The sequence below is a fragment of the Haliaeetus albicilla genome, chromosome Z, assembly GCF_947461875.1.
Source record: "Haliaeetus albicilla chromosome Z, bHalAlb1.1, whole genome shotgun sequence".
NCBI classification, from domain to species: Eukaryota; Metazoa; Chordata; class Aves; order Accipitriformes; family Accipitridae; genus Haliaeetus; species Haliaeetus albicilla.
In genome coordinates, this window is record NC_091516.1 from 1,927,114 (window position 1) to 1,945,243 (window position 18,130).

At 34.9% G+C, this 18,130-nt stretch overlaps 1 protein-coding gene across 1 annotated transcript in view; it reads right to left on the reverse strand.

Annotated features, from left to right (window-relative positions):
* RICTOR (RPTOR independent companion of MTOR complex 2) overlaps window positions 1–18,130 on the reverse strand; it is an 88,729-nt gene that overhangs the window by 44,876 nt on the left and 25,723 nt on the right. Inside the window, exons 4-11 of the mRNA XM_069776649.1 lie at window positions 16,651–16,715; window positions 10,942–11,073; window positions 9,860–9,923; window positions 5,424–5,550; window positions 4,306–4,475; window positions 3,989–4,056; window positions 3,030–3,097; window positions 458–540 (exon numbers count right to left, since the gene is read on the reverse strand). Of these exons, the coding sequence (XP_069632750.1) occupies window positions 458–540; window positions 3,030–3,097; window positions 3,989–4,056; window positions 4,306–4,475; window positions 5,424–5,550; window positions 9,860–9,923; window positions 10,942–11,073; window positions 16,651–16,715 (777 nt within the window). The remainder of the gene's footprint in view (window positions 1–457; window positions 541–3,029; window positions 3,098–3,988; window positions 4,057–4,305; window positions 4,476–5,423; window positions 5,551–9,859; window positions 9,924–10,941; window positions 11,074–16,650; window positions 16,716–18,130) is intronic.

An 18,130-nucleotide genomic window follows, 5' to 3' on the forward strand; every position in this document is an offset into this window, starting at 1 on the left:
AACTGTGCCTTATTGTCACTATGAATTCTACAGAAGCTCAAGCTACTTGGATTACAGATTTTTAGAACAGTTACGGATGCCACCATCAACTTCTTTGTTTAATAGGTAATTGGGAATAAACTTTTTTTTCCATCTTGGATTCAGCTCTGGTTATTTGCTTTAAACTCATAACTGCAGCTACTGTGAACATGCTTTGACTTGTCACCAGAGTAAAAGTTATTTTATGTACTTTTCTCTCCTTCGTTCCCTCCTCTCAGATATAAAGGGTGTGCTGCCATTCTCACAGGAATGTTATGATGGAATTACAGACTTGAACTTGGGGGTCAAATAAACTCGAGGATAGTGGTCTCGTAACTGGAGTCTGTGTTTAAACCACTAAATTGTTAAAATGTTAAGAATATGTTAAGTAAAGCATCCATTATTATTCCTACATCAGTACTAAATATTTACCACCTACCCGTATTTCCATATTTGGTATACAGAGTACTCCAATAAGAGACTGAATCCCAGAATTTCCAGGTTTGCACAGGCTGATAATACCTAGGAACATTAAATACATAGTAATATTCCCTCAAACAGAAAAAGCATTAGACATTGTTAAATTTTATTTCCAGTTTGATTACAAGCACAGATGACAAAAATTACTAATCAAATATTTTTACCTTTATAATGTCATCTCCTTTCCAATCAATATTTAACAAAACTTTCTAATCACAAAACTCTTGTTCCTTCATTAAAAACTATAGTTACTTTTGTCCTTTCTACTGTGAACAGTATTTTTAAATTATCTGCAGAAACAATGTTTACTTGGAAGAAATGGCAGAAAAGACAAGACAAAATTGTCAATAAAGAATGAGTCTTAAACCTGAAAGATCTGCATCGTCTTGGTAGAACTATGAGAAGTTTCTCCATCAAAAGCTGTATCTTAACCTAACAGATTATTCAGTTCCTTTTAATTTCAGGCAAATTCTAAACAGCAAGTGTAAACATACTTGGAATAACATTCTCTGTGCATCATTTTAAACCACCTTTTCCTAAATGACCGGTGCTTGTCTTCAGAAGTTTCACCACATTGAAATGTGTTTGATTTAACTTTGCATAAAATCTCAGAGCCTCTTTTATAATTTTGTCCTTTTACTCTGTACTTCCACTCAATTAGTTCAATATTTCAATATTAATAGGGAAAACCTTCAAATTGTTTCTAAATGTTACAGAATACCACCTAAAGCTTACACTAATTTTCAGGCTCAATTTACATACAGTCTCTTCATTAAAAATGTGGCTGCAAAGACAATAACCTCACTCATTTCCTTGACCACTTCTCTTCATACTTCACAGAATTAAAACTTATGGAAACATGTTGTCCAGAAAACAAACAAGTTTCTCCAAAATGCAACTTTAAGTCAGTAATAAGAATCCAGGTTTACATACTTTTTTGTCTTACATATCATAAATAAACCCAAACCATTATTCTTTAAAAATTACTAAAAGATGAAAAATATCACTTACTCATCTATTTATTTTCACTAATACAAATTTAACTTTAATGACACGTGCTTTATATGAACGTGAAGAAAGTCCTCAATTTAAAAACTTCCATGTCACAGAAACTTAAGACACGCACATGTGGCCACAGACACACTAAGGGCATTTAAATATGTTCCACAGCGCACCTCACAGGCCTTTTCCAAGAGCATATAGTGGCCCAATTGCAATACAGGAATAGATTTGGGTACATGCAAGTCATTGCTCCATGCCCCAATTTTATCTCTAAGGACATGATCACACATGAGAATAAAGGACATAGTAACCATCAGGTCTGAAGAATAACCCAGTCTGGAAAATAAGGAGAGAACAGTAGAACACAGCAGATGGTACAGACAGGCAAAAAACCCACCCCAAAAGCCAAAACAAAACCCAAGAACACCCTCAAGCCTGGTTTAGCTACATGCCCTTTGAGAAGACTGACATTATAAGGACATTTTTATACTAAAAACATTTAAGATTTTAGTCTCCAACATAACAACCAATATAAAAAAGGATAAGTGAGTAACAGTGAAAGTGCCATGGCAAGTAACATATTCCAGGACAATTGTTTCTTCAGTCACTTGAACTTTCAGGCATATGCTAATAGTTCTGAGTAAGGGAAGATGCACCAACACTCCTACCAGAAACTGCTTCCTAGAAATTTCAAAGTTGTCACAAACTTCCCAAGCTTCCTACCCAAACAAGTGAGAACACGTGAGAAACTTTTGACTGATACCTGGATATTAAATTAAGCTTAGTGATCATTTTCAGAACACAAAAAACCCCCAAAACAGTCTCACAATGAAAAAGGCTTTCTATACAGTCTGAATCTTTCCTAAGTATAGCCTGTAAAAATCCTACTCAAAATTTTGGTAAATGGCTGTATCAACTGATTTAGTTTATTTGCAAGACACCGTCTTAACTAAAAGAATGAGCAGTCCCTCATGAAAGAGGCAGTATCTTCATGTTAGATATTGTAATATTGCAGAGAAAGGATTTAGAAAGATGCGGAAACCTGCTTTTTTGATTTAGAAATGTCTTCTACATGAAAAATCCCAAACTATGCCCATCTGCAATTTCTCTTCAGCTATGGCACCTGGTAAAAGAAGGTGCTAATGAAACTATTCTGTTGGTATCTCTTCACATAGACAAAAATTTCTTATTTACAGTAGCAGAACCATGTCAAAGGCAAATTCTTCTGATATGTTATTTTCAACATCCTCTTACCCATCAAATGTCAAGAAGTACCATCAAGGTACAACTTACAAGGTATTCGGGGGGGGAGGCAGAAAGCTGCATCTTGTCAGTAGTCAAACTATGTATGCATCCTCCAATTTTACAGTATCAAAACACATCTTAGTAGCATCGTAGAAAGGTATTGATAGAAATTAGACACAAAATGAGACAGATTCTGTGTTTAAACAAACCACTTTTATACTAGAAAGTAAAATTCCCCTTCTAATCATCCAGCTTCAAACAGGGGGAAAAAAAAAAAATCTTACCTGCCCATGATCGAAATGCTGCCACTATTCCCATTTTACTAGCTAGGAACCGTGCTTCTCTGTCCTCTCTGTTATTAAAACAACAGATGACACAATACAGTTCATTACTATAAAACAAACAGTGTTACTAACATAGCAAGTAAAAAGTAGTTAACTGAGACTTTAGATGGGAACAAAACCCAGAATAAGAGAAGGCCTTTATGTGTGCATATATGCACGTATATGCATTTACACAATGTGTATACACACGCAAAAATTAGAATTTTTAAGTATTGTTACTTTTCCTTTTTCAGGGGAATTTCCATGGTAGGAGGATATCATCACAAAGTAAACACTTATGTATGGCCAGATGAATCACTCTGCACCTCCACTGACAGTGAATCTACAGCAGGGACATGAAGAGTTGGACCTTGTTCAGTTACCCAGACCTAAGCATCTAATGCCATGTGATAATTAAAAAAACTGAACAATTCAAGTTGGAAGCAATCTCAGGAGGTTTCTAGTCCAAAATCCTGCACAAAGATGTTGTCAGCTATCAGACCAGACCAGGTTATACTCAAGGCTTTATCCAGCTGGGTCTTAGAAACTCGCAAGGATGAAGGCTGCAGGACCTCTCCAGACAGCCTGTTCCAATTTCTCTCTGTTGTTTCTTGTCCTCCCACCTTTTACCACCATGAAGGGTGCTGGCTACATCTTCTTGATTACATCTTCATAGGTTTTAGAAAGGCTGTTATTCAGGGCAGGGTATCCCCCAGGCTTCTCTTCTCCAGGCTAAACAAGCCCTTTTAAATCTTAAACACTTAATATTATTTTTGGAAGTTGCATTCCAACCCACTGTATTCAACTTCAAGTAGTTTAGTATTAGGTCATTGCTTTTATTTTCACTTCAGAAAGAAAAACCGCTTAATTCCCATACCATCAACATAACTGGTAGCACAAGTAGCAGCACTAACACTTACTTGAGTTGTCCTTCTGCTGTGTCTGGATTATGCCTGTAGTGAAAATCTGTGTAAGGAGCTAAAATTCTCTAAACAAAAGAAAGACATGCATTACTTTCACATGAGAATACAGTTAAACAGGTCTTGTCCCTTCCTCAGTCCCACTCCAATCTGTCATGTTATTCCCGCTTTATAAATCATTATGCTCTTAGCCTAAAATGTTATATTTTAAAAATTTTGCTCACACACAGAGGGCAAAATCTGAGATTAAACTTAAACATTTTCATTAGTAATATAATGTTTAATTTCTGTCACTAAACAAGTAAAACTGAACCCACCTCTAATTCTACATCTGCTCGCACATACTGTCGAGTCTTTGGATGATTGATGAGATGCAAAACTGTAGTTATCAGAGCCTCATTTATTCGGCTTAGTTGACAATCAATCACATTTTTCAAGATGGTACTTAAACCACCCCGAAGAGCCACCACCTCAGGATTCTGAAGTGCTAAATAAAGAAAAACATGTCACTTCGGCCAGTGATAGGAAAGAAAACATTTCATGGCTTCCAATATAACAAACTTGCCTCTTTAGGACATGTAACTTCTTCTACCTGAACACTGCTGAGACACATGTAAAGCTTTTAATGGAACTGACTGACATCAGCAACGTCAGAATTGAGATTTTGGATTAATTTATCATGAACAGTCAGTCAGTCACCATTGGCAGCAATTTCCCAATTTATTTCCAACCAAGTTTCCATACAGTAGCTTCCAGACTTCCCTGCAAAAAGATTTTGTGCTTCACTGGACTGACATGGATAAAATATTTATACAATATAAATGAGCAACAGATCATTTATTTCTTTAAAACAGAAGTTTGTATGTTGAAAACATTGCTGAAATTACTTCTTATTGATTTCAAAAAAACATATGTGGGTGCTGATTTTTAACAAGCATAGGAAGTTAGTATAAATCACTGTCCAGGTGGCCTTTACATGGACACAAATACTGACTTCCAGAAGCCACTGTGGAAATTATTAAAGGAGGATGTTTTGTAGTTCTCTGAACTCTTGTACATTTGTCAGCATCTCATGTATGGAATTCTCCCTACTTCCAATCCATTAGTTTTAGAAACATCAACTGCAGCAGAGAAACATTTTTAAGGTAAATCAAGAATTGGCAAGTCTTAAAGGAAAGAACAGCACCTGAAATCTTCAGGTACTTCATGTAAGAGACTTTGGTTTTAAGTTAAAGTGATTTTGGTTTATATCAAACTAATGACTAAAATCCATGAAACTGACCTTAAGAACATTTAACATCTAATTCATTATTAAACAAATATCCTTAATTATTTGAACACAATCTATTTAATACTAACCCACAGAAGAGAATCTCTTAGAAAACTGATGACAACCATGTCAAAATTTTTTTTAATTAGCTTTCAGTTATCTTACCTAGTTCACAGATAATGGCTATACACGCTCGAACCATTCTGTCTCTTTCTTGAAGACCATCGTTTCCAACTGCTATCAAAGAATTAGTAATAGAACTGGGGAACAATGAGGCATTCACAGTGATCATCTGCCAAAAATGAAAGAAAAAGCCCTCTGGTTTCTTCGCAATATTTCTCTAAATATACTCACAGATTCACCAGCATTCTGTTTCCTAGATACAACCAGACAGACCACTCCATCTATTACTTGGTTGTATCTGGTGAATCCTCAAAACTATTTCTTTTGTTCCTGAAATTCTTTGTTTGTCAATTTACTTTGCCATTCTCTTCCCACTTTAGTTTGGGGGTATTCTTTATATTTTGTATTATTTTATTGTAATAGGAAAGGGTTAAAGAAAGAACTACAGCTACCTTTTTCATATTTTTTCCAAGAATTCTTTACCAACAAAGAATGCTATCCAATGGCACAGAGTAGATTACAAACTCTTCTAGAAGATTCATTCATACTGCAGCAGATTCTTCAGTACCTATTCAACTGTTTAATTAGCCAGGACTAAAATCTCCTCTTTTGGAGAGAGATCCTTAGATTGCTGCAGACTACAAAAAAGGACAGTCAACAGAAGAAGCTGCTATAGTATCTAGAAGGCAACTGTCAGTAACACCCCTATATCCTCTTGCATAGTACCTGATCTTCCTAGAACTGCAGCCTAATTCAACTCCATCATAAATTATATAGCTATGGCACAAAAGACATACACACCTTAAACATATTAAACTGAAAAGCAGAGATGAAAACAAGACATGCATCCATTAATGAAGTCATTCTTCAATTAGAAAAAAGTTTGCAATAAATTTGAGACAGAATAAAAGAACAGATTTTAATAGCCAATGCTCATTTACACTACTGAAGAGGTCCCACACCATGGAAATCCTCAGCTGCTAGTTTACGACAATCAGAATTTAAACCAGATTAAGGAGCAAAACCCTGGGCACACATTAAAGGCAAAAACCCCCAGTCCAAAACAACCAACCCAACACCACCACTCCTGACCTTGCCCCAAACGAGGCTTTGACTACAAAGGTCGATTAGCTGTTTGTTCACGTTTTTTCATAGTTTGCAAAAATTAAATATACATATCCTCTATACTGTGGAACATGAACTTCACTAAACAGATGTCTTAGTAGCTTTTTATCTGTCTGACTGCTTGAAAAGGGAACAACATAATGTGTTATAGCACACTCAACCATGTCACATCATCTTCTACTAATAAATAGAAGTGAGATGTAAAAAATGACTCAATATCCATCAAATACCTAAAAACTTAAGGCTAGTTTTCCAGGGTTTTTTTTAATATCCATCTTGTTTCCAACAAAAGCAGGCTTATCTTCATTATTTTTCCAGAATTCTTTTATCCTATATTCATTTTACAGCTCCCTTGGATGTCTTATCCCGTTTGAACAAATATCTATTAGTTGTTTTACCTTCTTTGCAGAGGATGTTAAAATGAGATCAACCATTATGACAAAAGTATTAGAACACTAAAGTTTATTTTTAAGTTGTGTTTTTGAGAAACTTCTTGTCATACATAGTGTTGTCACACACAAAACAGGAAGTTTTAAGATAGGACTCTAAAGAAAAAACAAACTCTTCCCCACCCATGTGGTCTCACTTTTACAAGGGCATAAAGTAACAAGAATTAGCAATAGAAAGGGAGTACCAATCCACTCTGCAAAGTTGTTAATGTTTTTTCCTACTGATATTGACAAGTACTTAGTGTGAGGACACAAGCAGCCTCTCAAGGCTGCTCTACTTCATTGTTTTCTTTGGTTTTAAGACATGAGAATGAAAGATTTCTTTCTTTTAATATTCAATTCCAAGTACATCAGAATAAATATAAACTTTTCATTTGCTTTCATTCTGCTTTGGGTTTCAAAATGCAGTTCTAAAGACCAAGGACAGGTGATGCAAGGCTATTTACAAGCAGCTATGATGAAGTAAGTAACAGAGACTATGAATTTGGTCTTTAAAGATTCCTCTAAAAAAGAAGAAGAAAGAAGGTGGTTCATATTGTACATAACACTGACTTCTGCTTTACAAGAAAATATTCTGCCTATTAAATTATAAAAAAAGTGGGTTTATTGACTTCTATTAGATGGAAAAATGCTTTCCAAAGCAACTTTATGCCATTATTTTCATGGCTGAAGACACTGCCAAATTGCAAAGCTCTTCCTAGGAAATGTAGAGGTGATTACCGTCAAAAGAGACGGCGAGCACTCAAAGCCTTCAAAAAAAAAATCAGAAACCAAGTTTAAAAATTGTAAAGTTGTTTGTCTTTTCTCTTCCTATATTACTTTAACCTGCACTTTTTTTTTAAAAAAGTTTATCATTTAGTGCCTTTTATGAATTCATAAAACAGGATTAGTATTTTGTATTTTGTTCTTCTACCCTATGAAGAGAAGAAAGCAAGAGAATATTTTCAAGTTTTGTATCTACACTGTTCTTACACATGCATTTTTGCTATCAAAGATGAGGTTAAAGAATTGCATCCAGACTTTGAAGCTGAGAACAACAGTTCTACGATGCTGATAGAACCCAGTTCACTTCTTCCATGGTTCACAGTAAACTACCTCCTGCACAAATGAATTATGTTTTATTTGTCATTCATTTTCCTCTTCTAGACCTTTATATAACTTTTTAGGAATCCTGTATCAAACCACTGAGTCTGAGATATTGAGGGAGATGAAGAGAGATGGGAAAAGGGCAAGAGCAGGGTAACAAAAAGACAGTGTGAAAATCCAGAATATGCCATTCAGGATGCGTGTTACTGTATTCCTTATAAGAGAGTTTCTCAAATACTAACTGCTCTAGGCCCATGAATGCTTAACTGATGCAGATCAGACAGAACACGAAAGAGGTACTAACTTTACTGGTAGCCAGGTCGGGTGGCTTTTTGTTTGTCTGACATTGTCTTTTAAGAAAAAAGGATGCTCTAGGTAGCAAAAGATGTTAGGAAACATCTTTCATCAACATAGTTCTCAGCATCAAAGAACCATGAGCATCTCTGTACAACATGTACATTCCATTCACAGCATCCTTGTACAACGATGGAGAAAAAAGTACTGGTGGTCAGCTATATGATTTTTTTAATGCTTATCTTTCAGGATCATTTTTCCCAACCAAACGAATGGATTTATTTCTCTTGCTTCCTCTTGTTTCTTTCAAGCAGGACAGAAGTTTTTGCTCAACTAGGAAATGCTCAAATAACCCCAGGAATAATGAGGACAAATTTCTGATCCAAATAAAACCAATTACAAATGTGTTTCCATTCTATTGCCTGATTTAAGTTATTCTGGCTCTACATTGAAGCTCTTTTCTTTTAAAGCAGATTAACAAAGAACTTTTACAGATTTCAACTTCCTCAAGGATCCATTTCTTTAAGGTGTTTTTTTGTTTGGTTGGTTTTGGGGGTGGTGTTTAAGCTTTAAAATGCTCTTTTTGGCACAATTGTTAATCAACCATATTGTCTCTTCTGTGAGACAGAAACCAAGTGAGGTCATTATAAGAAAAATAAATTGCACAAACTTCCATATTTTCAACCTATACATATATGTAAAAAAATACACATACACACAAAACAGATTGAAAACACACAGTGCTCCTGGGGAACCATTCTTCCAACTACTTCAAACTTTACTTAGGGCTTTGGTAGTTTTTCCTAAGATGCTCAGTAGAAGAATATAAACACGATAAAGAACAGTAAAGTCCAGTACAAAGGCAGAACACTGTGTTGCCTGAAAAAAATACCTTCAGTAGCTGTGTATGCCAATTTCTCTAGGATGAACTTGAAAATGCAGCTACCACAGCTTCAGACATCTCATATCCATGGGTACACAGTACAGTAACCACTGCAGACTAACTATGTCTTATGGTGTATCTAAGAAAGAACGATGGATAGCATCCTCTATGGATAAAGCAATAAGGCTAGAAGCATTCCTTCAACTTGACTATTCCAGTGATGGCAATTTGCCTCATTTCTCAAATGGCAGAAAACCTTCCATCCTTGATTCACAGATGATTAAACACACTATACAATAAAGTTAGATCATTAGATGAAACTTAATAATATGGTTCTTATACCCTTGGATTCATCATTTGATAATTTTTTCCCCAAATCTTGTTCAGTATGATCTCTATCAAAGGAAAATTAGCAGTGTTTTTCTAGCCCACTCAAGATTCTCAGTTTGAAGAGACTAAAATTGAAACAAGTCTCAGCACTGCCATTCCTTCTCTTTTGAATTATAAGCTATAATTTCTTCTCATACGGTAAAGTAAGGTAAGGTATTACAGAATGTGTGAAAAAACTGCTGATGGAGAAAACCAAGAGTCAGCACAACTGACTGGCATAGCTAATAAGACCATATATAGCTAGATTTTACCTTTCTGACTAATCGAAGTGCTTGTGTTCGTTCTACTTCATTACTCTGCTGTATGTCAATGCACCTAAAGTAAGTTAAAAAACACATTTTGTTTATAACAACACTAACTTTCACCTTAACTGGTAATATCTCATGTTAATATTTATGCAACTGAAAAAACAGAAGCAAGTATTATGACCGATTGTTTAAAAATTCTGCCTTTCAGCACACTCATTATGAATGGTCAATTAGCTTCAGTTTGTATTTTTTTCAGTTATCTTCATTATAATTAAATCACTGGAGCGTTCTCAAATATACAACATCAAGGCATAAGGGCTTCAACAAATATTTTCTGAGCTAGCTGCATTTGCCATTTCAAATGAGACTAAACAAAGTATTTGTAATGTTTCACATCAACATGTTTTGTGTGTGTTCTCAGATCAGAAAAGTCCTTTTGCTCCAACAAAATTAAACAGCACACTAAAACTGACTATGTGCATAAATAAACAGAAACATGCACATCTGTATCAGTATATTAAATCCAACAAGATTTTAACAGAGGAAGCACTAGAAATGTTAATATTTACATCTACTCATCATGCTGATCTTATTATCTCATTCTTAGTTTGCCCTTTAGTATTATTCTGTCATGTCATGGGTTATACTTAGACTACAAATTCTTGGGCATGAACTACTTTTTAGCCCTGACTTTGTCGTAGAGGCTCCAAAGCACTATGATAATAGAAATAATCAAAACAACTCCCATAAAACAACTTAAGACATGAAAATTACTGATGTTTCAACCTTCTATTAATACCACAGATTAATTTATGAGTAATGGCATTTATGACAGAAAACCAAATTTTTTTAGATTACTCACAGTACATCATATATTAGGATAGCATTTTATTTGGATTAGCTGGTGTGATGTATTATCCTTTTATTTTTAAAGGACATTATTCATATTGAAGAAAAACAGCTTTTATAAAACTATGTATGGAGAATGTAAGAGGATATGAAAATGCCTTTTCTCGCCTGTCTCAACTATGAAAAAAGTGATTTACAATTGCACAATTTACAACAAGAAGGAAGAGTAAAATTACCTGGCTATCAAGTAATCCACTTTCAACTTTAGCACCTTCTGGAGAATACTGGAGTCTCGAATAAGATAGCGGAGGGCTCGCAATCCTGCTGCTCGCACCTCTTTTGCTTCATTTAGTAAAGCTAACCTCAGACTATAATGAAGAAAACAAGGGAGACAATTATTTAGCAGCAGGTAAATCTGACTTCACCATCTGACATGCAGCTACTACCTACCTACTCCTTTAAAATAAAAAGTCTGATTTTTAAAAAGAAATGGTCCGCATTAGTTTTCTGAGATATTCACCTCTATAGTCTAGAAGGCAAACCTCTACCCTGCCAGTAGATGTAGACAATGTATTAATCTGCAAAAGCCACAAACCATTCACCCCCCACAAAGAACAGCTTGTACATCCATTAAATGATACATGACCAAGACCTGTATACTACAACTTGTTATTTGATAGAACAGCTGAGCACAATATTAGTCCAAGAAAATTAACAGGTAGAGAGCATTGCTTCCTCTGCTAGAATGCCAACCTGTAAGCATGAGTCCTCAACACAATATCTTGACACTTAGAGACAAATTTGCACCGTAAGAATTGCATGTACCTCTCACTAAAGATGTTATTGCACCATGTTATGTTCACATAAAATATGAGAGTCATAACTTGAGCAGCCCCACACAGCACAGATTTCATTTTAACATATAACCAAAACATATTTCTCTTTAGACAGATTTTGAAAGCATTTTGCTTGCACTGAGGTGAGCTTTCCTAACAGAATTATCATCACAACTTAATTTCCTAAATTCACTAAGTAAAAAGAAAAGAGATACTGAAGGCCTCCAGAGATGCAGTTTCAAAGTATTAAGTGACACCCTGTCCTTTTCAAGGCCCTCAAAAGATTTGCCCCTTTTCCTTGACTACACAGCAGGGGAAAAACCCCCAACCTCCCAGTGACATGTTTTAGTAGGATTCTTTCAGTGGACATCCAAGAATGTAAATACTTCAGCCAGTGAGACTGAATTTCTGCCTACACAAATGGCTTTTTTTTTTTTTTCTTTTCTTATTCTAGGATTACCATGCATGGTAACCAGCTACTCCAAGGCCAAAAATCTTCTGAATCTTTCTGGAGACTAACTGGCCTGTGTAAAAGTCACTGTAACAGGAACCTAATTCCAGGTGATATCTAGACAAAGTAGAAAGGCTAAAATACTATATGCAAATAAAGATGAACTGATTATTACTTTCAGCACCAAAAAGGGAATTACTTCAGGAAGACCATCTTTGCTGTAATATCAAATACAATTCTTCACATAAAGAGTGCCACTAATTGCCTTTATTTATTTACTTTAAGCTGAGCTAGAAGCCAGTAAGAAACAGATTCTCAACATTGTGAAGTTAAGAAAAATTCTTCCTCTAAAAAAAGCTGTACTAGAGGAGGATTTATTTCCAAAGTCATTCAAGAAAAGCAGACAAGAAACTCTTCGACTGTGCTGAGTAAACAATAGGTATTCTTTAGATGATGAATCATGCTTCATTTCTAGTTTTGCAGCTTTGCAGAGATGGAATTCTGAGGGATGAGCACTTAAGACTCAGTTCTACTCAATGGTATTTTTCTATGTGGACTTTAAATTGGTTTGGATATGCCAGTTTAAAACACTTCAGTAGAGTTTCTTTTTAGGGCAGAAGTTACCCATTACTCATGCAAATAGTGTTGCTATCTGTGACATTTCTTACTAGGACAGCCAAATACTGAATCTGGATTTTTTTCCCCTCATCAAGTACATTACTTTTATATTTGTAAGGAAAACGCTTTTGAATAGTAGACCAAAACAATCTAAAGACAAAGTTTCTCAAAAGCAATCAATGCTTTGAAAGCTTGTTCTACAACTCATAAGAGGAAGATATTCTTAATCTGTAGACAGAAGTTAATTTAAGAATTGGCAATAATGAAACCACTACAAAGGACAACACTATCGTGAGATTCAACATACAAAAGCAGAAGGTATCAAAAAGGGATGTGTCGCTACCTTTAAATAGCAAGAACACAATGAAAACATACAGCTAGCTAGAAAGATATAGACCTAAAATAAAGGCCATAAAAATCCGTAAAGGTCCATTGAAAGTAACAACACAGAAGTGTACAACACTGAACAAAAATCTCTCCATTAAAAAAAAATGAACCAAAACCCCCAAACACCAGTCAATGACTGAACTGCAAAAACTTGAGAGAAACATGACTTTATAAAGACAATGAAGATATGCTTCAGCAGGCAGAAACAAAATATGTGGGAAAACCTATGTGCATGCATCTGTATGTGTCTACCTGTTCTGACTCCTCAGCTGTACCACAAGGAAAAAACTTGAAAAATTAAACCTGACCTACTGGAAAACCCAAGAGGAAAAGAAAGAATGAAGCAAATAAGAGACTGACAGAAGTATGTATGAAGAAAATGTTTGTTTCTGTCAAAGTCACTGCTTTAGAGATCTGCATGAAAATTCCTATCCTAATTTTATTATACAAAATACAAGTTAGACTAAGAAGTGAAAATGATGGAAGAACTGGAGGAAATCTATCAGTAAGTATTGTCAGCAACCCACCAAGATTCACATTTAAGTGTTTGGAAAGAATATTAACATGCACTATCTGCATATATTTGCTAGCACTGTATTATAAACAGTAGTGGCCAAGATGGAGAAAAGGTGATGAACAGGTCTATACAAAAAGGATTCTAAAGGGCATCCAGAGGACTGTTTATTATCTTAAAATAAAATCACCTTAAAATAAAACTGGTTAGCCATGTGAAGCACCCAGCATATTCTACTAATCTTTTGAAAGACTTGAAAAGACTTATTACAATAGTGTATAAAAAGGTGTAAAATGTTGCTGAAGATAGTATTAAGGGTTATAAAGAGATTATAGAGTGATGAAAAGGAGTCTCACAAATCAAGATCTGAAAAGATGAATTCAAAGAGCAGAGGTGAATGGAAGATTTTTATCCTGACAATTTTCTGTCCTGCTTTTTATCCAGGCTCACAATCTCCTTTTGTAGGCAGTACTTAGTATACAATTTTTGATTTGGAGGAGGCAGGGGGGCAGAGATACAGAGGACAACGTAGTTTATATTAATAAGAATAGGATGGGGTTATGAGAAACTTCAAGGGAACTTAAAAATTATCTGTATACATAGTTAACAACATGAATAAAATTCAAGATTGTTAGATATGACATAAAGCACATCAAGACAAACTGTTATAAACCCATAATGCACGATTCTAAAATAGCCATCGGATCAAGAAAATTATTTTGATACAAACGCTCCAAGTGTCTTTTTGGCACTTTCAGCCACAGATGCATCATGATTATGTAAGAGGAAAAGTAAGCACAATACCACTTGCCCCAGTATTTCAAGTGTCACTGCAGAAATGAAAATAACTTCCTAAGACAGCATTAAGGCTGATAAACATTAAGACTAATACAAGATCTGGAAGAACTAAGAAAGGATGGATAAGAATTCCTATTGCAGGGCCATTCTCACACCTTTTTCTAAGCATCTCATCCACATACTACAGAAAGAGATTTGTCCAAATCATGGTTGTCTGTTTGATCCAGCCAGGTAATTGTGAATATTCTGAATTTTGCTTTTACAGCCAAAGCCCCTTGGCACATTACTAAAAGACCTCAAAAGTTTGAGGCCTACAAACACTCCATTTTCTTCATTGCTCAAGGTTTCCTCTCATCTGTCAGTGGTATGCTGCTCTGGGAATCAGGAAGACCCACCTATACTGGGAGTGAATCACTAGCATCTCCATCTGCTGGCAGGAAGAAATTCTATTCAGGCACCTGGACTAACACAATTCTAAGAAGAGAACAGGTTCTGAAAAACAGATGTCCAACTTGAAAATAATAACAATTATTGCAGACTGCAACTGTCTTTGGTTTGGGTAAATGTTCTATCAAGGTTACTGACCCCCAAGCCTAGAACTTTATAGGAAGTCTGTAATTATTCTTGAAACCATTGATTCCCTTATAGTTTAATGCTTTAAGGTTAGCCATTCATACTTCACAAATGCAGAAAACTCACAAAGTATTTCTTGCATCCAAATAACTTTTCATGTTTTCAAAGAAAAACAAGTTTGTTCTGTAGAATAAAAATGTTTCCCTAAGGGATTCTAAGATAAAGTTGGTAACATCAGCAGAGCAAAATACAGAACTTGCATGTTATTTCTAAAGCCTACACCTGAAGGTCGTTTCTGAAATTAAAGAGTTCAGTATTTGCAAGTTACTCAGAATGGCTGTATGCTGTATAGCAAAATAATCTGCAGAGTACTACTGCAGAATGGCTTTAACTCCGTAGAGCAAAATTAAGTTTACCTGAAAAAGCTTGTATTTCACAAAAACTATCCACCCTATAAATAATTCTGAAGAACCACCAATCAGCATGATTATGGTTGTTAAAATGTATTTGAGTTTGAAAATTATCTGTATAGCAGAATAACCTACATATATACATAAAAAATTTGCTTCTCATGTACACACACAGAGGAACCACTGGACTGACCAAAGTAATGACACCAACCAAAACCATTTTCCTGCTGTAGGTCTTATTTTTTTGAGAAGCCATTTTTGGCATTTTTCTAAGTAGGGGGCTATTTTTCTTCATGTGTCTGCTGAGAACAACATTTTTATCCCTTCCTTATCAATATCCATAATTGAGTTTAGATTAGCAGATCTTTCTGCAAACTTCTTCCTAAAAAACAAACACTAGTATTTGCACAACCCTTCAAGACTTGCATTTAAAAATATTTGGTGAAGAACACTGAATTTTGAAGTTATACTCTTAAGTGATGTTTAGTGCTATCATAAATCACTATAATGGATTACATAAATAAGATCAGAAGATAACCTATTAAAACTTACAGCAAAATATGCATTCACAAAAATATACTGACTTTTAAAATGTTTTTAGTTCTAGCAAGGAAAATCAGTTCTAGTCAAGAAAACAACTTAAAATATTTCCACAAGAAATTACATAAGTTTTCCCAACATTTTAATTAAAGAGTGACTAGTTTTTCTAAGCTTGCTTTCCTAAGTCAGATAACTAAATTGAAAGAACAAAAAAAATCATACTAAATACTAGATCTTAGCTGTTTCTGTCACCAATGCTGAGCCCCAGGACAAATTTACCAATGTCTGTGTAAAAACACAGAAGTTCTGGAAAATAGCATGTAGTTACTTTTGACTGTCAGAAATGGCAACAAAACACAGGAAAATTCTACTTGAAAGTACATACACAGGTCATTTTAGTAGCAGGGAAAGCAATGCTACGAAGACATATACACACACCAAATTAACAGAAAATGTTTGTCTTTAAATCCTGATTCTACATCAAGACTATGCTCTAAGTTCTGTAGGTGCACATTTTTACTAAAAGTGCTTTCTGCAAGTACTGACATATTTAGAGGGGTTTTTTTACATCTGAGGAATATAATAAAGAAATCCACACCTTTCAATTTGGAGGTTTTTTCCCTTTCTTTGCCCAAAAGCAAATAAAGTATTTCTAATTTTACTCATTAAAATATTTGTAAGGTGTATGTTTGCATTATGAAATTTCAAACACATTAGAAATACAACATATTAGCTCGAAAGTACAAATAAACTTTATTTAATTGCACTTAGAACAATTAAAGTACCCTAGTATTGCTCTAGTGCTCCTTACTACTTACCATATTATGATGCTGTCATATGTAAAACCTAGCTTTTCTTCAGCATGACCAGTATTACAAAGAAGCTGAAAATAAAAGAAAACATCTATTACTTATAAGTCTTTAAAAATTACTATGTAAAACTGCAGATTTCTGGCAATGCTTTCAAAGAAACCTGAGGAATTTAATTCATGGCAAGGGGAAGCATACCAACTTCAGACTTCCCTGAGAATTTCTGCTGTCAGTATTCTGTTTCTATATATGCCAGATCTGCGGCCTCTCATACCAGAGAAAAGCTTGTACAATTGTGTAAGCTACCTACTGGTCAGTTTTTCAAGTCCAGATTGCTAGCTGGGCAATTGGTAACCTGAACAGAGATGAAAAAGACTGAAGTCAAAGTACATCTGCATTCAAAAAGACAGCTTTGGTGAGAGTTTTGAATCAAAGATTGACACTGATGGTCCACTGTCATGTTTTGCCACAGCAACACAGGCATAGAAAAACATCATCAGGCATTGCCAATGGTAAGTGTCCCATAAATGTCTGGCCTGCCATCGATTCCATAGAACTTGTACCTCAAAAATCAGTGCAAAGGTTGAATTTATGCACACAAGAAGACACCTATAAACTATTGTAAATTCTGAACATTTCAACCATATCTATCCATTTTAAACACAAGACTGAAGATTTACAAGTGCAGTTTTTACATCCAAAAGCAATCGCAAAGGAGCAATCTAGTGCGTTGCAACGTTTTAGCCTCTTGAGGAAAGGAAAACAGTCTCTTCTCTAAGAAAAGCTGATGCTGTTCTCCTTTGCTATAGCAGCAAAGAAATTGCTAGTAATCTCATTTACTACCCCTAGTTAAAATTATAAAATACTTCCATTACCACATCCAAATCCCAAAGCACTTTTCCAAGCACTTCTGAAAACTCAAGTGACTAACACTAATTGCAATAGCTTTGTATTTTGTCCTCTCTTTTCGAAACATGCATGTGTTGAGTTCTGAGCCAGCATGGTATTAACAGTTTGTCAGTGAGGAATTCAGGAAGTGTTTGTGCTAATTAGTGAATACCCCATGCTATGTTCTTTATACATATTTATTGCTAACAATAAGAAATTTATAATAAATGAAGTTAAGGCTACTGTAAGTTGAAATATTTGACAAGTTCCATGCTCCTGTTCTACTGTTCACCTCCACCTGAAAAAGCAGCATATTGCACAGAAACTCTTCTTTTAAGTAAACCCATTTTATTAGCAGGATGGTTTAAATTCAAACAATACTTACGTTTATGCTCAACAAGTACAAATTCTTCCAAGGAACACATTACATTTTGAGAAATTATTTTTCATATTGTGAGAAAAATGCATAGTGATAATGCTGAAATCTGAAGTTGTTAATGAAAGAGATTATTATATTGGCCTGGATCAGCTCCACATTTGGGCTCAAATAACCCAAGTTAATTGCAATATTTTGAGTTTTGCATTTTTCTTAACAGTGGCT